Here is a 22,008-nt window from a genome sequence, read left to right on the forward strand (position 1 = left end):
CCTGTCCCCTGCCAGCAGCTGCCCCTGTCCCCAAACCCCCAGCAGACCCCTCCAGCCCCGCCTGGCCATCCCACCAGCCCCGCATCGGGGGCTCCCACCCCTGCAGCAGCCTGGTGCGGGCAGCGAGAGCTCAGGACACGGCTTTGTTCTCCTGCAATAGGACTTTATTAACAGAGACTGCAGCAAACAATCGTAACAACGGACAAACTCAGAAACATTGATAACAACGAACACAAAACTATTCTGAACAGGAAACAAACACAACAATATTTACAACAACAAACAAACACAAAAATATTTGCAACGAACAAACGCAAAACCACTCTGAACAAGAACTACCACCCCAAAGCCATCCCAACAAACCCCACCGAGCAGCCGAGGCGCATCCGCAGCCAAGGGAAGCCTTCCTCCCGTTCCCAGCTCCAGCGCTGCCCCGACGGGGCTGAGAGACCCCCGGGCGCTCACAGGTCCCGCCCGTGGCTGAAGAGCGCCCGCCGGCCGCGCTCGCGGAGCCGCCTCTGCCCGCGGAACTTGCGCAGCTCCTCCTTGAACGCGGCGTGCCGCATGGGCCGATAGTCCCGGGGCTCGCAGTGGCTCTGCAAGGCACGGCTCCGTCAGCCCCCGCAGCACAGCAGCCCCCGGCCCTGGAGATCCCCGCCCGTGGCGGCGAGGATGCTCAGAGCCACAGCTGCCCCTCCCCACCGCCGTGTGCCCCCGCCACTTCTTCCCTCTCGGCACCGACCGCCTGCCACCGAGGGGACACGGGGACGGCACTCACCGGGAACTGAAAGAAGAACTCCCGGTAGCCGCCCTTCAGCACGTACAGCTCGGGGTAGTGCAGCTGGGGGTACTCGTGGCAGCAGCGATCCCTCTCCCGCAGGAACTTGCACCTGTGCCACGGACAAAACGCACGGCATCACCCCCGTGCCGGGATCCGGGGCTGGCAGAGCCCAGCCTGCCCCCCGGGCCATCACTCACATTTTGGGCCCCCGCTCAACAGAGAACTCGCAGTGGAAGATGACGATCACCCTCTTGCTGGCGTCCAGGGGCACGATGGGCTGCTCCAGCAGCAATTCCTCCACGTCCCGCTGCAGCGGCAGGTTGACAGCGCCCTGCGGAGGCAGAGAAGGCGCCTTTTCCCCCTCAGTGTCCCATTTCATTCTCTGCAGCGACTCAAGGACGCTGCCCCCAAGCCTCCCCCACCAGCACCGTCACCCGCGGCACTGGGACACCGTCACCCTCCTCCTTGCAGCTGCGAATCAACCCTTCAGGGGGTAGCTCGGCACTGCCCAGGGGCTGCTCCACCCCACCGGGCGGCTCAGTGCCCTCCGGGCGGGCTGCTCGACCCCTCGCCGTGGGCTCAGCACCTCTGAGGGTGCCTGGGCTTCGGACACCGCCCTTCCTCCCGGCCCCAGGGCCACGAGGGGCTTCTGACCTTGACGTGGCCGCCCTCGTACTCGTAGGGATAGCGGCAGTCCGCGACGATGCTGCTCTCGATGCAGCTGCTGAAGTGCCCCGTCAGCACCGCCGCCAGCTGCGGGGGGAGCGCGTCACCAAAGGGGGGGACACACGGGGGACAGGGGGAGAGCGGGCAGGCAGCCCCTCGGGGCGGGGGGGCCGGGGAGGGGCTGCAGCCCCCTTACCGTCTCAGGGGAGATGTACTTCAGGCCCGGGTCCTTGCCCTCCACCGTCGGCAGGAGGTGAGGCTGGAACAGACAGGCTCTGGGCTCAGCCCCATTCCAAGGACACCTCCCAGGCCTGCAACCTGTCCCCCCAGCCCAGAAGCCCCCGAGCGGCCAGCTGTGCACCCGCGGGAGGGGAAGGGCCACATAGACGGGGCTGTGACACACGGGTGGACCAGAGGAGCGGCCATGGGGCTCTTCATCCAGCGCAGAGATGCTGCAGGCTGGCAAGCAAGGGCCACCAGCTCGCTTTGGGCTCTCACAGCGCTGTGGGGCTCCAGCCATGCTCCCCGTTCAGAATGATGGGGGCACCCCCACACCTACCCCATCCTCGTGGCCCTACCTTGGAGAAGTCCCCGATGAGCTCCTGGTCATCGTTGGCCAGCAGGTTCTCGATCTCCTCAAGCCGGGCGGACCGGGAAGGCTCCAGCCACGCTCCCTGCCGAGGCACCACCCAGAGACACCCCCAGATGTCAGCAGCGGCTCTGCCAGAGCCGGGCCGGGGCCCAGGCCCGCCAGGGACAGGCTGGGTCTCACCCCACACCTTCCCCAGCACCCACCGGCTCCACCGACGCCTCCTGGCCAGGGCTGCCGGCCACCCTCCTCTGCCGCTTGGCCTCGACAGGGCTGTCGCTGTCCGAGAGCTGTCCCCGCTTCAGGACGGGCCTGGGGACACTGCCCGGCTCCGAGGGCGAGCGGGACAGCTGCCGGCAGTGGCTGCGCTTCCCCGGACGCTGTGGGGAGAGCCCGCGCTGCTGCCTGGCGCTCTGGCAAGCCCCAGCACCAGCAGGGCAGCGGCCAAGGCTCCCACTCCCCGTGACCAAGACAAGCCCACAGTCTCTGGCCTGCTGCTGCTCACCAACCAGCGGCCCCAGACCCCCCAGTGGAGACCCCAAGAGGGGATTGTGGGGCTCTATCCACTTCCCAAAGGCTCCCACGTACCAGCTTTGCCTCCTCCTTCCTCATCACTGGCGTGCTCACCAGGTTCTCCTTCTCCTGGGGCACGGTGGCATCGCTCTGCCAGGGCAGCAGCTGGGGAGACTTGGGGCACAGGCAGAGGAGATCGTGAAATGGGCACAAGTCCTGCCAGCTGCTTCCCACCCGCAGGCAGGCACGGATCCCATACGCGAGCTCCATCCACCTCCCGGTGCCTTCCAGCTTTGGAGACGCACGGGGTGTCCCCGTGACCCCCCGGCCCGGCCATCTCCCACCTCCGCAGCTCTCCAGGCCACGCGGGGAGCTCGGGGCGGCAGCTCCCATGCGTGCAGCCCCGGCATCACCCATCGCTGCTGCCCTCCCGAGCCCTCCAGCCTCTCTCACCAGCAGCTCTGCTGCGGCCCAGGGGCTCTTGGCAAGGGGCTCCCTCCTGGCGGCCCCATGGCTCCGCTGGCCCGGCCTCTGCAGCTTCTTGGCGACAAAGCCCTCCTGCAGCGGGGGGGACACGGCGTCAGCACCCCTCTGTCCCCTCCCTGCCCCCCAGCTCTCGCTGCCCCCCTCACCTCATCCTCGGGCTCCCTCCGGCGCCGCCGCGCTCTGTCCCTGCGCTCCTGCAGCTGCGAGATGTCCTTCAGGACACGGCTGCCGTCCCGCTGCCACGGCTGTGGGACAGCCAGCGGTGAGAGGTGCGCACCAGCCCCGCCCCCTCTCCTGCCCCCATCCTCCTCGTCCCGGCTCGCCCAGGGACTCGGCAGGATCCTGCCTCGCTCTGCTCAGCCCTGCACAGCCTCCAGCACTCACCGGCAACGAGTGCATCCTCTGCCGAAGGAGCTTCCTGCTGCAAGAGCCGGCAGAGGAAAGGATCAAATGACAGCAGGTGGCCTGGGCCGCTGAGTCCCACCCCTCTGCCATTGTCACCTCTGTCCCCCACATCCTCAGGGTGGGGTGAGACCTCCCCGGGGCTGTCACAGCTCCCCAAAGGGACCTGGGGCAAAACCACCTCCAGGCACTGAGGAAACACCAACGGCCTGAGTGGGACCCCAGCAGGGGGAACGGGGACAGCCTGGCTTTTGGCTGTGGGACAGGGACAGCCTGGGCACGGGGACAGCCCGGCATTCATGTCCTGCGGCAGGGACAGAGCCCCTCCACTTACTCCTTGAGAGCTCTCCCGAACGCCGGCATCGTTCTCTGGAGGCTGTGGAGAGAGCAGAGACGGGGTCAGTGGCGGTGGCCCAGCTTGCCACCCCCCAGGCACAGACTGGGGCTCACAGCTGGATGCACAGCCCCCAGCAAGGCTGAGACCGGGCCCTGCTGCGCGGGGGAGGGACAGGGGGTGTCCCCGGGAGGACACGGGCATGGGGCCGCTCACTCTTCCTGCGCGGCCGCGGGCTTCTGCTGCGTGGGGAAGTCCGGCTCCAGTCCTGCGGGAAGAAGGCACTGGGCTAGTAGCCCCGCTGCGGGGATCGGCCTCCTGCCTCCTGCCTCCAGCCCCCAGCCCTGGGCACTTCGGGGCCGGGCACGGAGTACCCCAGCAGGCGGGTGCCAACGGCCCTGCGAGCACCGCTCCCCATGGAATGTCGCGTGTCCCCCGGAGCAGGCTGTCACCGCAGCGGTGCCCGGCTGAGCCCCGGGGAGCGCAGCTCTAGGCTCCCGCCCATCCCTCCCCACGAGCTCCCCCGCCTCGAGCCCCTCGCCAGCCCCTCGGCCAAGCCCTCCCGCCACATCCCTGTCCCCTTCAAACACCCTCTGCAGGACCCCAGGCCCCAGGGGACGGAGCAGCCCCATCCCTCACCTGCATCCGGGGGCTGGCAAGAGACCGAGTCGCGGCGACGGTCCGAGGCCACCGGCTGCGGGGACAGCGTGTGCCACAGCCGCGGCAGGGGCAGCCCCCCGTGGCCCCGCTTCGGGGTGTCCCGGTGCCTGCGGGCGGTCAGGACGGGGCAGTGTCAGCGCCCCGCTTGGCCCTCGCCCCTTCTTGCCCTGCCGGGCCGGGGCCAGGAGCTGCAGCAGGGGATCCCCAAAGCGTCCCAGCCCCCTTTGGCACGGCCCCGCCGCCGAGCCCCGCGCGGAGCAGCCGTGTCACGTCGGGGCAGTCCCGCGTGCGGCGGGCGGCCAAAGCCACTCCCAGCCGCTGCCCCTCGGCCACCCCCTCACCTGGCGGGGCCCGCCGGGTCACCCTTGTCCAGCGGCGTGAGCGGGGCCGTGCCCGGCGAGGGCAGCGGGGAGATGGCCGCCAGCCCGGGCAGCCCGCGGCCGCCGCACAGTGACATGGCCCGGGCAGGGACCGAGCGAGCGAGCGAGCGACGATCGAGCTCCGGCAAGAGAGCGGCGCCAGGGGACAGGTGGCAAGAGATGATAGGAAGTCGGAGGTGCAAAGAGATAACAGGTGAGAGGTGATAAGAAGGGCCAAGAGGCGATAAGATGCGCTAAGTGGCGATAAGAGGGGACGAGAGGCGACAGGTGACACCCGGCCCGCTCCCGTTTACAGTAACAGCAATAACAACAACAGCGGCGCCCGCAGCCAATGGCAAACCGCAGCCGGCACGAGGCGACGCCCCCAGCCAATGAGAGGAGGCGCTGGGCGCGAGGGGGCGCCACCGGCCAATGAGAGCTGCGGAGGGCGCGTGGGGGCGGAGCCTCAGCCGAAGGGGCGGTTTATGGTCAAAGGGGAGGGGCCACACCAGGAAAGGGGGCGACGAGAAAAGGGGCGTGGCCAGCCCTGTCCCCACGCCTGGCGTGGCCGGACCTTGTCACTGCAGGGGACACTCGGTCACCCCTGATGGCCCTCGTGTGTCACCTGCAGGGTAATAAAGCCATGACCTAACTGTTATTAAAAAGAAACAGCTCTTGAATGTCCTAGAAAAAATGGTAATTTATAGAACAAGAGGAAATTCAGAAATTATTACAGAAATGAAAAGATTTAAAATTTAGAAATTTGGAAATCCTGGGCACGGAGATAAAAGACCTTTGAGCCGTACAGGCTATGAGCCCTAGGCCAGCAATCCAACAGCACTCTGTTGGCTTTAGCCATTCCAAAGGCGGGAATATTTATTAGGGGCTCTAGGGTGAGACTTGGACCGAGAGTCACAGCACCGGCTCTCGCCTGCACCTAGTCCAAGGAGAAAGGACCCTCCCTCCAGAGGAGTTTGATTTTTTAGAGGCTTTGTTCCCTCCCAGATCCGCCCACAGTCCAGCCCACGGTCCAACCCACGAGGCTTCACTTGACTGGGTCCGGTGGTTGGTGAGGTAATGAATGCTCTGTATGCAATGGCTCGGGGTTACTCGGGCTCAGTCCTTGGGGTGATGGCACTCATCAGAGTGGCGGGAAAAGTCCCTCATTTGCATTCATGGTTGCCGTGGTGTGGGGTTACAGTCCCTCAGAGGGGGTCTAAAAATAGTCTGGGAGTTGTTAATATCAACACTTAAGTGCTGCAGCTTCTGGAAGGGAGACACTTACAACAACAGAGGTTCTGAACTTTTCCATGAAACATTAGAACATTAACTAATTTAATAACAAGTGGTTGATAGAAAACATCCCACTTAGATCTGTCACTGATAACCTTCGATATAATTATTGTACCTATTACTTGAGGGGTGTAAACAATCAGTAGTTTTAAAAGCCATCACTGAGACAGGTAACCTATTTTTAACAAGGAACTTAGAATTTAACACTAACCAACCACCTTTAAGTAACCAGAATATGTACTTAATTATTTTATTAATTTATCATTTGAATCCTAAACAACTCAGCATGCAAAAGCCAACCAAGTCTACTTTATGCATGACCTAACAGCACCCTGAGAACCAGGCCATGGCACTGAGTGCCACGTCCAGTGTTGAGAAAGCAGGGTTGAAATCCTGGAGGTTGGGTTTTTATTGGTGGAGTTTCTGGTTTCTAAAGGCACTTGTGAACAGCCTGCTCTGTTCACCTGCTGAAGACTTTTATTTCTGTACCGGACTTCAAAGAAACAAAATCAGTTCCTTGACACTTGTGCTTAAGGGCACTTGATTTCTTTGCTCTTCAAATGTGCCCTCGACATGGAGTCCCTGGTGTTGATGTCCTCGGTGGTTCCAACCTGCCTCAGTTTCCTCATGGATGTGCCAAAGCAGATGGAACTTTAGCGGAGCTAAAGACTGGGGGCAAAAAGAATCATAACCTAGAACTAATCCCAAAAGTGTTCGACTGTGCCTCCCTTTTCTCCCACCTGGAGATCAAAGCCACCCAGGGAGTCCAAATCCACTTTGTGGGTGTTGGGAAGGTGCCCCGTTGCTTTGTTGAGGGCCAACAGCTCTGACAGGAGCCTGCAGAAAGCACCACTTCCTCCTGCTCACGGTGAATTTCCGTGTATTTTTAGATGTACGTGTATTTATATAGAAATCGGGAATTCTGAGAAAGGTGGGCATCACGCCCGTGACGTTTTATGCTATTGAAGCACTGCCGACTGCTGCCCTGAAACATTTGAAGAGCTGCAAGGGGATTATTTGACAAAGAATAAAATTGCAGGTGATTTTAGTGAAGGTCTTCATTTCTGCCATTTTGTGCAGTCCTCTGTTTTGCTCTTGTGACTGCTAATTGGCGTTGCTGTTTTCTGCTTGAGCTACTCAGTTGTGGGGCAGATTAAGTGGCCTTCCTGGCACCCCAAAGCCCCCTGATTACTCAGCCCCAACGTCTTCTTCAGCAGAGGACGTGCCTCTTTGCCCGTGTGTGTGCCAATGCTCCTTGTAAGACTTTAAAAATAGGATTGTCCGTGAGGCAAGAGCTGATCCAGGAGCCCATTGGCAGTTTGGGATGGAGCAGGATGTGGATATGGGGCCGAGGAGGTGCAGATGGGAGCCAGGGCTATTTTGGCCACGGATGGATTCTCTGGTGGGGCACAAAGCAAAGCAAAGCAAAGGCCCAACACTCATAACCAGGCCACTGTCACCTGGCTGGGGAAGGGAGGGCATGGAAAAGCCCCCCTGGGGCATCCAGGAGTGACGTCGGCTCATCAGGACTGCAGAGAAATGGAGGGGAGGATGGGTGCCCCAAGGGTGACTGAAGCACTTGGCACTGGGAGGCCACTTGCCAGGGAGAGAATGGGGGACCCTTGTGTTAAGGACACCCACCCCTTTGAGGTGCCACATCCCTTCGGCGTCCCACCGAGCCCTGTCCCCCAAAAAGGAATTGTGCCGGCCCTGGGGGTGCTGCAAAGTTCAGGAGCCCCCCAAGAAAAGGGAGGATCCTGGCTGCGGGGGTCCCAGGGAGAGGGGTGCGATGTCAGCACCCCAAGTATCCCACGGGTCCTGCCAAGCCCAGCATGCTCAGGAAAGAGGGTCCCGTGGAGGTCCAGGGCCATGCTGCTGCCAGCCCAGCACGCAGGAACAGCAGCCACGGGGCCAACGCTTGCCCACCTGTCCCTGGGGAAGTCACCACGCCCCACAAGGAAGCCATCACCTCAGCCCTGTCCCCTGCCAGCAGCTGCCCCTGTCCCCAACCCCCCAGCAGACCCCTCCAGCCCGGCCTGGCCGTCCCACCAGCCCCGCATCGGGGGCTCCCACCCCTGCAGCAGCCTGGTGCGGGCAGCGAGAGCTCAGGACACGGCTTTGTTCTCCTGCAATAGGACTTTATTAACAGAGACTGCAGCAAACAATCGTAACAACGGACAAACTCAGAAACATTGATAACAACGAACACAAAACTATTCTGAACAGGAAACAAACACAACAATATTTACAACAACAAACAAACACAAAAATATTTGCAACGAACAAACGCAAAACCACTCTGAACAAGAACTACCACCCCAAAGCCATCCCAACAAACCCCACCGAGCAGCCGAGGCGCATCCGCAGCCAAGGGAAGCCTTCCTCCCGTTCCCAGCTCCAGCGCTGCCCCGACGGGGCTGAGAGACCCCCGGGCGCTCACAGGTCCCGCCCGTGGCTGAAGAGCGCCCGCCGGCCGCGCTCGCGGAGCCGCCTCTGCCCGCGGAACTTGCGCAGCTCCTCCTTGAACGCGGCGTGCCGCATGGGCCGATAGTCCCGGGGCTCGCAGTGGCTCTGCAAGGCACGGCTCCGTCAGCCCCCGCAGCACAGCAGCCCCCGGCCCCGAAGATCCCCGCCCGTGGCGGCGAGGATGCTCAGAGCCACAGCTGCCCCTCCCCACCGCCGTGTGCCCCCGCCACTTCTTCCCTCTCGGCACCGACCGCCTGCCACCGAGGGGACACGGGGACGGCACTCACCGGGAACCGAAAGAAGAACTCCCGGTAGCCGCCCTTCAGCACGTACAGCTCGGGGTAGTGCAGCTGGGGGTACTCGTGGCAGCAGCGATCCCTCTCCCGCAGGAACTTGCACCTGTGCCACGGACAAAACGCACGGCATCACCCCCGTGCCGGGATCCGGGGCTGGCAGAGCCCAGCCTGCCCCCCGGGCCATCACTCACATTTTGGGCCCCCGCTCAACAGAGAACTCGCAGTGGAAGATGACGATCACCCTCTTGCTGGCGTCCAGGGGCACGATGGGCTGCTCCAGCAGCAATTCCTCCACGTCCCGCTGCAGCGGCAGGTTGACAGCGCCCTGCGGAGGCAGAGAAGGCGCCTTTTCCCCCTCAGTGTCCCATTTCATTCTCTGCAGCGACTCAAGGACGCTGCCCCCAAGCCTCCCCCACCAGCACCGTCACCCGCGGCACTGGGACACCGTCACCCTCCTCCTTGCAGCTGCGAATCAACCCTTCAGGGGGTAGCTCGGCACTGCCCAGGGGCTGCTCCACCCCACCGGGCGGCTCAGTGCCCTCCGGGCGGGCTGCTCGACCCCTCGCCGTGGGCTCAGCACCTCTGAGGGTGCCTGGGCTTCGGACACCGCCCTTCCTCCCGGCCCCAGGGCCACGAGGGGCTTCTGACCTTGACGTGGCCGCCCTCGTACTCGTAGGGATAGCGGCAGTCCGCGACGATGCTGCTCTCGATGCAGCTGCTGAAGTGCCCCGTCAGCACCGCCGCCAGCTGCGGGGGGAGCGCGTCACCAAAGGGGGGGACACACGGGGGACAGGGGGAGAGCGGGCAGGCAGCCCCTCGGGGCGGGGGCCGGGGAGGGGCTGCAGCCCCCTTACCGTCTCAGGGGAGATGTACTTCAGGCCCGGGTCCTTGCCCTCCACCGTCGGCAGGAGGTGAGGCTGGAACAGACAGGCTCTGGGCTCAGCCCCATTCCAAGGACACCTCCCAGGCCTGCAACCTGTCCCCCCAGCCCAGAAGCCCCCGAGCGGCCAGCTGTGCACCCGCGGGAGGGGAAGGGCCACATAGACGGGGCTGTGACACACGGGTGGACCAGAGGAGCGGCCATGGGGCTCTTCATCCAGCGCAGGGATGCTGCAGGCTGGCAAGCAAGGGCCACCAGCTCGCTTTGGGCTCTCACAGCGCTGTGGGGCTCCAGCCATGCTCCCCGTTCAGAATGATGGGGGCACCCCCACACCTGCCCCATCCTCGTGGCCCTACCTTGGAGAAGTCCCCGATGAGCTCCTGGTCATCGTTGGCCAGCAGGTTCTCGATCTCCTCAAGCCGGGCGGACCGGGAAGGCTCCAGCCACGCTCCCTGCCGAGGCACCACCCAGAGACACCCCCAGATGTCAGCAGCGGCTCTGCCAGAGCCGGGCCGGGGCCCAGGCCCGCCAGGGACAGGCTGGGTCTCACCCCACACCTTCCCCAGCACCCACCGGCTCCACCGACGCCTCCTGGCCAGGGCTGCCGGCCGCCCTCCTCTGCCGCTTGGCCTCGACAGGGCTGTCGCTGTCCGAGAGCTGTCCCCGCTTCAGGACGGGCCTGGGGACACTGCCCGGCTCCGAGGGCGAGCGGGACAGCTGCCGGCAGTGGCTGCGCTTCCCCGGACGCTGTGGGGAGAGCCCGCGCTGCTGCCTGGCGCTCTGGCAAGCCCCAGCACCAGCAGGGCAGCGGCCAAGGCTCCCACTCCCCGTGACCAAGACAAGCCCACAGTCTCTGGCCTGCTGCTGCTCACCAACCAGCGGCCCCAGACCCCCCAGTGGAGACCCCAAGAGGGGATTGTGGGGCTCTATCCACTTCCCAAAGGCTCCCACGTACCAGCTTTGCCTCCTCCTTCCTCATCACTGGCGTGCTCACCAGGTTCTCCTTCTCCTGGGGCACGGTGGCATCGCTCTGCCAGGGCAGCAGCTGGGGAGACTTGGGGCACAGGCAGAGGAGATCGTGAAATGGGCACAAGTCCTGCCAGCTGCTTCCCACCCGCAGGCAGGCACGGATCCCATACGCGAGCTCCATCCACCTCCCGGTGCCTTCCAGCTTTGGAGACGCACGGGGTGTCCCCGTGACCCCCCGGCCCGGCCATCTCCCACCTCCGCAGCTCTCCAGGCCACGCGGGGAGCTCGGGGCGGCAGCTCCCATGCGTGCAGCCCCGGCATCACCCATCGCTGCTGCCCTCCCGAGCCCTCCAGCCTCTCTCACCAGCAGCTCTGGTGCGGCCCAGGGGCTCTTGGCAAGGGGCTCCCTCCTGGCGGCCCCATGGCTCCGCTGGCCCGGCCTCTGCAGCTTCTTGGCGACAAAGCCCTCCTGCAGCGGGGGGGACACGGCGTCAGCACCCCTCTGTCCCCTCCCTGCCCCCCAGCTCTCGCTGCCCCCCTCACCTCATCCTCGGGCTCCCTCCGGCGCCGCCGCGCTCTGTCCCTGCGCTCCTGCAGCTGCGAGATGTCCTTCAGGACACGGCTGCCGTCCCGCTGCCACGGCTGTGGGACAGCCAGCGGTGAGAGGTGCGCACCAGCCCCGCCCCCTCTCCTGCCCCCATCCTCCTCGTCCCGGCTCGCCCAGGGACTCGGCAGGATCCTGCCTCGCTCTGCTCAGCCCTGCACAGCCTCCAGCACTCACCGGCAACGAGTGCATCCTCTGCCGAAGGAGCTTCCTGCTGCAAGAGCCGGCAGAGGAAAGGATCAAATGACAGCAGGTGGCCTGGGCCGCTGAGTCCCACCCCTCTGCCATTGTCACCTCTGTCCCCCACATCCTCAGGGTGGGGTGAGACCTCCCCGGGGCTGTCACAGCTCCCCAAAGGGACCTGGGGCAAAACCACCTCCAGGCACTGAGGAAACACCAACGGCCTGAGTGGGACCCCAGCAGGGGGAACGGGGACAGCCTGGCTTTTGGCTGTGGGACAGGGACAGCCTGGGCACGGGGACAGCCCGGCATTCATGTCCTGCGGCAGGGACAGAGCCCCTCCACTTACTCCTTGAGAGCTCTCCCGAACGCCGGCATCGTTCTCTGGAGGCTGTGGAGAGAGCAGAGACGGGGTCAGTGGCGGTGGCCCAGCTTGCCACCCCCCAGGCACAGACTGGGGCTCACAGCTGGATGCACAGCCCCCAGCAAGGCTGAGACCGGGCCCTGCTGCGCGGGGGAGGGACAGGGGGTGTCCCCGGGAGGACACGGGCATGGGGCCGCTCACTCTTCCTGCGCGGCCGCGGGCTTCTGCTGCGTGGGGAAGTCCGGCTCCAGTCCTGCGGGAAGAAGGCACTGGGCTAGTAGCCCCGCTGCGGGGATCGGCCTCCTGCCTCCTGCCTCCTGCCTCCAGCCCCCAGCCCTGGGCACTTCGGGGCCGGGCACGGAGTACCCCAGCAGGCGGGTGCCAACGGCCCTGCGAGCACCGCTCCCCATGGAATGTCGCGTGTCCCCCGGAGCAGGCTGTCACCGCAGCGGTGCCCGGCTGAGCCCCGGGGAGCGCAGCTCTAGGCTCCCGCCCATCCCTCCCCACGAGCTCCCCCGCCTCGAGCCCCTCGCCAGCCCCTCGGCCAAGCCCTCCCGCCACATCCCTGTCCCCTTCAAACACCCTCTGCAGGACCCCAGGCCCCAGGGGACGGAGCAGCCCCATCCCTCACCTGCATCCGGGGGCTGGCAAGAGACCGAGTCGCGGCGACGGTCCGAGGCCACCGGCTGCGGGGACAGCGTGTGCCACAGCCGCGGCAGGGGCAGTCCCCCGTGGCCCCGCTTCGGGGTGTCCCGGTGCCTGCGGGCGGTCAGGACGGGGCAGTGTCAGCGCCCCGCTTGGCCCTCGCCCCTTCTTGCCCTGCCGGGCCGGGGCCAGGAGCTGCAGCAGGGGATCCCCAAAGCGTCCCAGCCCCCTTTGGCACGGCCCCGCCGCCGAGCCCCGCGCGGAGCAGCCGTGTCACGTCGGGGCAGTCCCGCGGGCGGCGGGCGGCCAAAGCCACTCCCAGCCGCTGCCCCTCGGCCACCCCCTCACCTGGCGGGGCCCGCCGGGTCACCCTTGTCCAGCGGCGTGAGCGGGGCCGTGCCCGGCGAGGGCAGCGGGGAGATGGCCGCCAGCCCGGGCAGCCCGCGGCCGCCGCACAGTGACATGGCCCGGGCAGGGACCGAGCGAGCGAGCGAGCGACGATCGAGCTCCGGCAAGAGAGCGGCGCCAGGGGACAGGTGGCAAGAGATGATAGGAAGTCGGAGGTGCAAAGAGATAACAGGTGAGAGGTGATAAGAAGGGCCAAGAGGCGATAAGATGCGCTAAGTGGCGATAAGAGGGGACGAGAGGCGACAGGTGACACCCGGCCCGCTCCCGTTTACAGTAACAGCAATAACAACAACAGCGGCGCCCGCAGCCAATGGCAAACCGCAGCCGGCACGAGGCGACGCCCCCAGCCAATGAGAGGTGGCGCTGGGCGCGAGGGGGCGCCACCGGCCAATGAGAGCTGCGGAGGGCGCGTGGGGGCGGAGCCTCAGCCGAAGGGGCGGTTTATGGTCAAAGGGGAGGGGCCACACCAGGAAAGGGGCGTGGCCAACGAGGAAGGGGGCGTGGCCAACGAGGAAAGGGGAGGGGCCAACAAAGGAAAGGGGGCGACGAGAAAAGGGGCGTGGCCAGCCCTGTCCCCACGCCTGGCGTGGCCGGACCTTGTCACTGCAGGGGACACTCGGTCACCCCTGATGGCCCTCGTGTGTCACCTGCAGGGTAATAAAGCCATGACCTAACTGTTATTAAAAAGAAACAGCTCTTGAATGTCCTAGAAAAAATGGTAATTTATAGAACAAGAGGAAATTCAGAAACTATTACAGAAATGAAAAGATTTAAAATTTAGAAATTTGGAAATCCTGGGCACGGAGATAAAAGACCTTTGAGCCGTACAGGCTATGAGCCCTAGGCCAGCAATCCAACAGCACTCTGTTGGCTTTAGCCATTCCAAAGGCAGGAATATTTATTAGGGTCTCTAGGGTGAGACTTGGACCGAGAGTCACAGCACCGGCTCTTGCCTGCACCTAGTCCAAGGAGAAAGGACCCTCCCTCCAGAGGAGTTTGATTTTTTAGAGGCTTTGTTCCCTCCCAGATCCGCCCACAGTCCAGCCCACGGTCCAACCCACGAGGCTTCACTTGACTGGGTCCGGTGGTTGGTGAGGTAATGAATGCTCTGTATGCAATGGCTCGGGGTTACTCGGGCTCAGTCCTTGGGGTGCTGGCACTCATCAGAGTGGCGGGAAAAGTCCCTCATTTGCATTCATGGTTGCCGTGGTGTGGGGTTACAGTCCCTCAGAGGGGGTCTAAAAATAGTCTGGGAGTTGTTAATATCAACACTTAAGTGCTGCAGCTTCTGGAAGGGAGACACTTACAACAAGGTTCTGAACTTTTCCATGAAACATTAGAACATTAACTAATTTAATAACAAGTGGTTGATAGAAAACATCCCACTTAGATCTGTCACTGATAACCTTCGATATAATTATTGTACCTATTACTTGAGGGGTGTAAACAATCAGTAGTTTTAAAAGCCATCACTGAGACAGGTAACCTATTTTTAACAAGGAACTTAGAATTTAACACTAACCAACCACCTTTAAGTAACCAGAATATGTACTTAATTATTTTATTAATTTATCATTTGAATCCTAAACAACTCAGCATGCAAAAGCCAACCAAGTCTACTTTATGCATGACCTAACAGCACCCTGAGAACCAGGCCATGGCACTGAGTGCCACGTCCAGTGTTGAGAAAGCAGGGTTGAAATCCTGGAGGTTGGGTTTTTATTGGTGGAGTTTCTGGTTTCTAAAGGCACTTGTGAACAGCCTGCTCTGTTCACCTGCTGAAGACTTTTATTTCTGTACCGGACTTCAAAGAAACAAAATCAGTTCCTTGACACTTGTGCTTAAGGGCACTTGATTTCTTTGCTCTTCAAATGTGCCCTCGACATGGAGTCCCTGGTGTTGATGTCCTCGGTGGTTCCAACCTGCCTCAGTTTCCTCATGGATGTGCCAAAGCAGATGGAACTTTAGCGGAGCTAAAGACTGGGGGCAAAAAGAATCATAACCTAGAACTAATCCCAAAAGCGTTCGACTGTGCCTCCCTTTTCTCCCACCTGGAGATCAAAGCCACCCAGGGAGTCCAAATCCACTTTGTGGGTGTTGGGAAGGTGCCCCGTTGCTTTGTTGAGGGCCAACAGCTCTGACAGGAGCCTGCAGAAAGCACCACTTCCTCCTGCTCACGGTGAATTTCCGTGTATTTTTAGATATACGTGTATTTATATAGAAATCAGGAATTCTGAGAAAGGTGGGCATCACGCCCGTGACGTTTTATGCTATTGAAGCACTGCCGACTGCTGCCCTGAAACATTTGAAGAGCTGCAAGGGGATTATTTGACAAAGAATAAAATTGCAGGTGATTTTAGTGAAGGTCTTCATTTCTGCCATTTTGTGCAGTCCTCTGTTTTGCTCTTGTGACTGCTAATTGGCGTTGCTGTTTTCTGCTTGAGCTACTCAGTTGTGGGGCAGATTAAGTGGCCTTCCTGGCACCCCAAAGCCCCCTGATTACTCAGCCCCAACGTCTTCTTCAGCAGAGGACGTGCCTCTTTGCCCGTGTGTGTGCCAATGCTCCTTGTAAGACTTTAAAAATAGGATTGTCCGTGAGGCAAGAGCTGATCCAGGAGCCCATTGGCAGTTTGGGATGGAGCAGGATGTGGATATGGGGCCGAGGAGGTGCAGATGGGAGCCAGGGCTATTTTGGCCACGGATGGATTCTCTGGTGGGGCACAAAGCAAAGCAAAGCAAAGGCCCAACACTCATAACCAGGCCACTGTCACCTGGCTGGGGAAGGGAGGGCATGGAAAAGCCCCCCTGGGGCATCCAGGAGTGACGTCGGCTCATCAGGACTGCAGAGAAATGGAGGGGAGGAGGGGTGCCCCAAGGGTGACTGAAGCACTTGGCACTGGGAGGCCACTTGCCAGGGAGAGAATGGGGGACCCTTGTGTTAAGGACACCCACCCCTTTGAGGTGCCACATCCCTCGGCGTCCCACCGAGCCCTGTCCCCCAAAAAGGAATTGTGCCGGCCCTGGGGGTGCTGCAAAGTTCAGGAGCCCCCCAAGAAAAGGGAGGATCCTGGCTGCGGGGGTCCCAGGGAGAGGGGTGCGATGTCAGCACCCCAAGTATCCCACGGGTCCTGCCAAGCCCAGCATGCTCAGGAAAGAGGGTCCCGTGGAGGTCCAGGGCCATGCTGCTGCCAGCCCAGCACGCAGGAACAGCAGCCACGGGGCCAACGCTTGCCCACCTGTCCCTGGGGAAGTCACCACGCCCCACAAGGAAGCCATCACCTCAGCCCTGTCCCCTGCCAGCAGCTGCCCCTGTCCCCAACCCCCCAGCAGACCCCTCCAGCCCGGCCTGGCCATCCCACCAGCCCCGCATCGGGGGCTCCCACCCCTGCAGCAGCCTGGTGCGGGCAGCGAGAGCTCAGGACACGGCTTTGTTCTCCTGCAATAGGACTTTATTAACAGAGACTGCAGCAAACAATCGTAACAACGGACAAACTCAGAAACATTGATAACAACGAACACAAAACTATTCTGAACAGGAAACAAACACAACAATATTTACAACAACAAACAAACACAAAAATATTTGCAACGAACAAACGCAAAACCACTCTGAACAAGAACTACCACCCCAAAGCCATCCCAACAAACCCCACCGAGCAGCCGAGGCGCATCCGCAGCCAAGGGAAGCCTTCCTCCCGTTCCCAGCTCCAGCGCTGCCCCGACGGGGCTGAGAGACCCCCGGGCGCTCACAGGTCCCGCCCGTGGCTGAAGAGCGCCCGCCGGCCGCGCTCGCGGAGCCGCCTCTGCCCGCGGAACTTGCGCAGCTCCTCCTTGAACGCGGCGTGCCGCATGGGCCGATAGTCCCGGGGCTCGCAGTGGCTCTGCAAGGCACGGCTCCGTCAGCCCCCGCAGCACAGCAGCCCCCGGCCCCGAAGATCCCCGCCCGTGGCGGCGAGGATGCTCAGAGCCACAGCTGCCCCTCCCCACCGCCGTGTGCCCCCGCCACTTCTTCCCTCTCGGCACCGACCGCCTGCCACCGAGGGGACACGGGGACGGCACTCACCGGGAACTGAAAGAAGAACTCCCGGTAGCCGCCCTTCAGCACGTACAGCTCGGGGTAGTGCAGCTGGGGGTACTCGTGGCAGCAGCGATCCCTCTCCCGCAGGAACTTGCACCTGTGCCACGGACAAAACGCACGGCATCACCCCCGTGCCGGGATCCGGGGCTGGCAGAGCCCAGCCTGCCCCCCGGGCCATCACTCACATTTTGGGCCCCCGCTCAACAGAGAACTCGCAGTGGAAGATGACGATCACCCTCTTGCTGGCGTCCAGGGGCACGATGGGCTGCTCCAGCAGCAATTCCTCCACGTCCCGCTGCAGCGGCAGGTTGACAGCGCCCTGCGGAGGCAGAGAAGGCGCCTTTTCCCCCTCAGTGTCCCATTTCATTCTCTGCAGCGACTCAAGGACGCTGCCCCCAAGCCTCCCCCACCAGCACCGTCACCCGCGGCACTGGGACACCGTCACCCTCCTCCTTGCAGCTGCGAATCAACCCTTCAGGGGGTAGCTCGGCACTGCCCAGGGGCTGCTCCACCCCACCGGGCGGCTCAGTGCCCTCCGGGCGGGCTGCTCGACCCCTCGCCGTGGGCTCAGCACCTCTGAGGGTGCCTGGGCTTCGGACACCGCCCTTCCTCCCGGCCCCAGGGCCACGAGGGGCTTCTGACCTTGACGTGGCCGCCCTCGTACTCGTAGGGATAGCGGCAGTCCGCGACGATGCTGCTCTCGATGCAGCTGCTGAAGTGCCCCGTCAGCACCGCCGCCAGCTGCGGGGGGAGCGCGTCACCAAAGGGGGAGACACACGGGGGACAGGGGGAGAGCGGGCAGGCAGCCCCTCGGGGCGGGGGGGCCGGGGAGGGGCTGCAGCCCCCTTACCGTCTCAGGGGAGATGTACTTCAGGCCCGGGTCCTTGCCCTCCACCGTCGGCAGGAGGTGAGGCTGGAACAGACAGGCTCTGGGCTCAGCCCCATTCCAAGGACACCTCCCAGGCCTGCAACCTGTCCCCCCAGCCCAGAAGCCCCCGAGCGGCCAGCTGTGCACCCGCGGGAGGGGAAGGGCCACATAGACGGGGCTGTGACACACGGGCGGACCAGAGGAGCGGCCATGGGGCTCTTCATCCAGCGCAGGGATGCCGCAGGCTGGCAAGCAAGGGCCACCAGCTCGCTTTGGGCTCTCACAGCGCTGTGGGGCTCCAGCCATGCTCCCCGTTCAGAATGATGGGGGCACCCCCACACCTGCCCCATCCTCGTGGCCCTACCTTGGAGAAGTCCCCGATGAGCTCCTGGTCATCGTTGGCCAGCAGGTTCTCGATCTCCTCAAGCCGGGCGGACCGGGAAGGCTCCAGCCACGCTCCCTGCCGAGGCACCACCCAGAGACACCCCCAGATGTCAGCAGCGGCTCTGCCAGAGCCGGGCCGGGGCCCAGGCCCGCCAGGGACAGGCTGGGTCTCACCCCACACCTTCCCCAGCACCCACCGGCTCCACCGACGCCTCCTGGCCAGGGCTGCCGGCCACCCTCCTCTGCCGCTTGGCCTCGACAGGGCTGTCGCTGTCCGAGAGCTGTCCCCGCTTCAGGACGGGCCTGGGGACACTGCCCGGCTCCGAGGGCGAGCGGGACAGCTGCCGGCAGTGGCTGCGCTTCCCCGGACGCTGTGGGGAGAGCCCGCGCTGCTGCCTGGCGCTCTGGCAAGCCCCAGCACCAGCAGGGCAGCGGCCAAGGCTCCCACTCCCCGTGACCAAGACAAGCCCACAGTCTCTGGCCTGCTGCTGCTCACCAACCAGCGGCCCCAGACCCCCCAGTGGAGACCCCAGGAGGGGATTGTGGGGCTCTATCCACTTCCCAAAGGCTCCCACGTACCAGCTTTGCCTCCTCCTTCCTCATCACTGGCGTGCTCACCAGGTTCTCCTTCTCCTGGGGCACGGTGGCATCGCTCTGCCAGGGCAGCAGCTGGGGAGACTTGGGGCACAGGCAGAGGAGATCGTGAAATGGGCACAAGTCCTGCCAGCTGCTTCCCACCCGCAGGCAGGCACGGATCCCATACGCGAGCTCCATCCACCTCCCGGTGCCTTCCAGCTTTGGAGACGCACGGGGTGTCCCCGTGACCCCCCGGCCCGGCCATCTCCCACCTCCGCAGCTCTCCAGGCCACGCGGGGAGCTCGGGGCGGCAGCTCCCATGCGTGCAGCCCCGGCATCACCCATCGCTGCTGCCCTCCCGAGCCCTCCAGCCTCTCTCACCAGCAGCTCTGGTGCGGCCCAGGGGCTCTTGGCAAGGGGCTCCCTCCTGGCGGCCCCATGGCTCCGCTGGCCCGGCCTCTGCAGCTTCTTGGCGACAAAGCCCTCCTGCAGCGGGGGGGACACGGCGTCAGCACCCCTCTGTCCCCTCCCTGCCCCCCAGCTCTCGCTGCCCCCCTCACCTCATCCTCGGGCTCCCTCCGGCGCCGCCGCGCTCTGTCCCTGCGCTCCTGCAGCTGCGAGATGTCCTTCAGGACACGGCTGCCGTCCCGCTGCCACGGCTGTGGGACAGCCAGCGGTGAGAGGTGCGCACCAGCCCCGCCCCCTCTCCTGCCCCCATCCTCCTCGTCCCGGCTCGCCCAGGGACTCGGCAGGATCCTGCCTCGCTCTGCTCAGCCCTGCACAGCCTCCAGCACTCACCGGCAACGAGTGCATCCTCTGCCGAAGGAGCTTCCTGCTGCAAGAGCCGGCAGAGGAAAGGATCAAATGACAGCAGGTGGCCTGGGCCGCTGAGTCCCACCCCTCTGCCATTGTCACCTCTGTCCCCCACATCCTCAGGGTGGGGTGAGACCTCCCCGGGGCTGTCACAGCTCCCCAAAGGGACCTGGGGCAAAACCACCTCCAGGCACTGAGGAAACACCAACGGCCTGAGTGGGACCCCAGCAGGGGGAACGGGGACAGCCTGGCTTTTGGCTGTGGGACAGGGACAGCCTGGGCACGGGGACAGCCCGGCATTCATGTCCTGCGGCAGGGACAGAGCCCCTCCACTTACTCCTTGAGAGCTCTCCCGAACGCCGGCATCGTTCTCTGGAGGCTGTGGAGAGAGCAGAGACGGGGTCAGTGGCGGTGGCCCAGCTTGCCACCCCCCAGGCACAGACTGGGGCTCACAGCTGGATGCACAGCCCCCAGCAAGGCTGAGACCGGGCCCTGCTGCGCGGGGGAGGGACAGGGGGTGTCCCCGGGAGGACACGGGCATGGGGCCGCTCACTCTTCCTGCGCGGCCGCGGGCTTCTGCTGCGTGGGGAAGTCCGGCTCCAGTCCTGCGGGAAGAAGGCACTGGGCTAGTAGCCCCGCTGCGGGGATCGGCCTCCTGCCTCCAGCCCCCAGCCCCCAGCCCTGGGCACTTCGGGGCCGGGCACGGAGTACCCCAGCAGGCGGGTGCCAACGGCCCTGCGAGCACCGCTCCCCATGGAATGTCGCGTGTCCCCCGGAGCAGGCTGTCACCGCAGCGGTGCCCGGCTGAGCCCCGGGGAGCGCAGCTCTAGGCTCCCGCCCATCCCTCCCCACGAGCTCCCCCGCCTCGAGCCCCTCGCCAGCCCCTCGGCCAAGCCCTCCCGCCACATCCCTGTCCCCTTCAAACACCCTCTGCAGGACCCCAGGCCCCAGGGGACGGAGCAGCCCCATCCCTCACCTGCATCCGGGGGCTGGCAAGAGACCGAGTCGCGGCGACGGTCCGAGGCCACCGGCTGCGGGGACAGCGTGTGCCACAGCCGCGGCAGGGGCAGTCCCCCGTGGCCCCACTTCGGGGTGTCCCGGTGCCTGCGGGCGGTCAGGACGGGGCAGTGTCAGCGCCCCGCTTGGCCCTCGCCCCTTCTTGCCCTGCCGGGCCGGGGCCAGGAGCTGCAGCAGGGGATCCCCAAAGCGTCCCAGCCCCCTTTGGCACGGCCCCGCCGCCGAGCCCCGCGCGGAGCAGCCGTGTCACGTCGGGGCAGTCCCGCGTGCGGCGGGCGGCCAAAGCCACTCCCAGCCGCTGCCCCTCGGCCACCCCCTCACCTGGCGGGGCCCGCCGGGTCACCCTTGTCCAGCGGCGTGAGCGGGGCCGTGCCCGGCGAGGGCAGCGGGGAGATGGCCGCCAGCCCGGGCAGCCCGCGGCCGCCGCACAGTGACATGGCCCGGGCAGGGACCGAGCGAGCGAGCGAGCGACGATCGAGCTCCGGCAAGAGAGCGGCGCCAGGGGACAGGTGGCAAGAGATGATAGGAAGTCGGAGGTGCAAAGAGATAACAGGTGAGAGGTGATAAGAAGGGCCAAGAGGCGATAAGATGCGCTAAGTGGCGATAAGAGGGGACGAGAGGCGACAGGTGACACCCGGCCCGCTCCCGTTTACAGTAACAGCAATAACAACAACAGCGGCGCCCGCAGCCAATGGCAAACCGCAGCCGGCACGAGGCGACGCCCCCAGCCAATGAGAGGTGGCGCTGGGCGCGAGGGGGCGCCACCGGCCAATGAGAGCTGCGGAGGGCGCGTGGGGGCGGAGCCTCAGCCGAAGGGGCGGTTTATGGTCAAAGGGGAGGGGCCACACCAGGAAAGGGGCGTGGCTAATGAGGAAGGGGGCGTGGCCAACGAGGAAAGGGGAGGGGCCAACAAAGGAAAGGGGGCGACGAGAAAAGGGGCGTGGCCAGCCCTGTCCCCACGCCTGGCGTGGCCGGACCTTGTCACTGCAGGGGACACTCGGTCACCCCTGATGGCCCTCGTGTGTCACCTGCAGGGTAATAAAGCCATGACCTAACTGTTATTAAAAAGAAACAGCTCTTGAATGTCCTAGAAAAAATGGTAATTTATAGAACAAGAGGAAATTCAGAAACTATTACAGAAATGAAAAGATTTAAAATTTAGAAATTTGGAAATCCTGGGCACGGAGATAAAAGACCTTTGAGCCGTACAGGCTATGAGCCCTAGGCCAGCAATCCAACAGCACTCTGTTGGCTTTAGCCATTCCAAAGGCAGGAATATTTATTAGGGGCTCTAGGGTGAGACTTGGACCGAGAGTCACAGCGCCGGCTCTCGCCTGCACCTAGTCCAAGGAGAAAGGACCCTCCCTCCAGAGGAGT

At 63.8% G+C, this 22,008-nt stretch overlaps 3 protein-coding genes across 3 annotated transcripts; all 3 read right to left on the reverse strand.

The window, feature by feature from the left end:
* Positions 1-461: 461 nt before the first annotated feature.
* Positions 462-4,888, reverse strand: LOC309584844 (M-phase inducer phosphatase 2-like; the record flags this gene model as incomplete). Its single annotated transcript, XM_082301142.1, has 15 exons — positions 462-596; positions 779-890; positions 979-1,112; positions 1,436-1,534; positions 1,644-1,706; positions 2,026-2,121; positions 2,243-2,416; positions 2,625-2,723; positions 3,003-3,107; positions 3,182-3,280; positions 3,420-3,456; positions 3,772-3,813; positions 3,988-4,039; positions 4,411-4,538; positions 4,773-4,888. 15 exons carry the CDS (start codon positions 4,886-4,888, stop codon positions 462-464), a joined length of 1,491 nt encoding a protein of 496 aa, XP_082157268.1.
* Positions 4,889-8,519: 3,631 nt separating this feature from the next.
* On the reverse strand, positions 8,520-12,951 carry LOC309584845 (M-phase inducer phosphatase 2-like; the record flags this gene model as incomplete). The annotated part of the gene is made up of 15 exons (XM_082301143.1): positions 8,520-8,654; positions 8,837-8,948; positions 9,037-9,170; positions 9,494-9,592; positions 9,700-9,762; positions 10,082-10,177; positions 10,299-10,472; positions 10,681-10,779; positions 11,059-11,163; positions 11,238-11,336; positions 11,476-11,512; positions 11,828-11,869; positions 12,044-12,095; positions 12,474-12,601; positions 12,836-12,951. 15 exons carry the CDS (start codon positions 12,949-12,951, stop codon positions 8,520-8,522), a joined length of 1,491 nt encoding a protein of 496 aa, XP_082157269.1.
* Positions 12,952-16,641: 3,690 nt separating this feature from the next.
* On the reverse strand, positions 16,642-21,068 carry LOC309584846 (M-phase inducer phosphatase 2-like; the record flags this gene model as incomplete). The annotated part of the gene is made up of 15 exons (XM_082301144.1): positions 16,642-16,776; positions 16,959-17,070; positions 17,159-17,292; positions 17,616-17,714; positions 17,824-17,886; positions 18,206-18,301; positions 18,423-18,596; positions 18,805-18,903; positions 19,183-19,287; positions 19,362-19,460; positions 19,600-19,636; positions 19,952-19,993; positions 20,168-20,219; positions 20,591-20,718; positions 20,953-21,068. 15 exons carry the CDS (start codon positions 21,066-21,068, stop codon positions 16,642-16,644), a joined length of 1,491 nt encoding a protein of 496 aa, XP_082157270.1.
* Positions 21,069-22,008: the final 940 nt, after the last annotated feature.

The sequence above is a fragment of the Coloeus monedula genome, assembly GCF_965178545.1.
Source record: "Coloeus monedula genome assembly, chromosome: Z".
Classification (NCBI taxonomy): domain Eukaryota; kingdom Metazoa; phylum Chordata; class Aves; order Passeriformes; family Corvidae; genus Coloeus; species Coloeus monedula.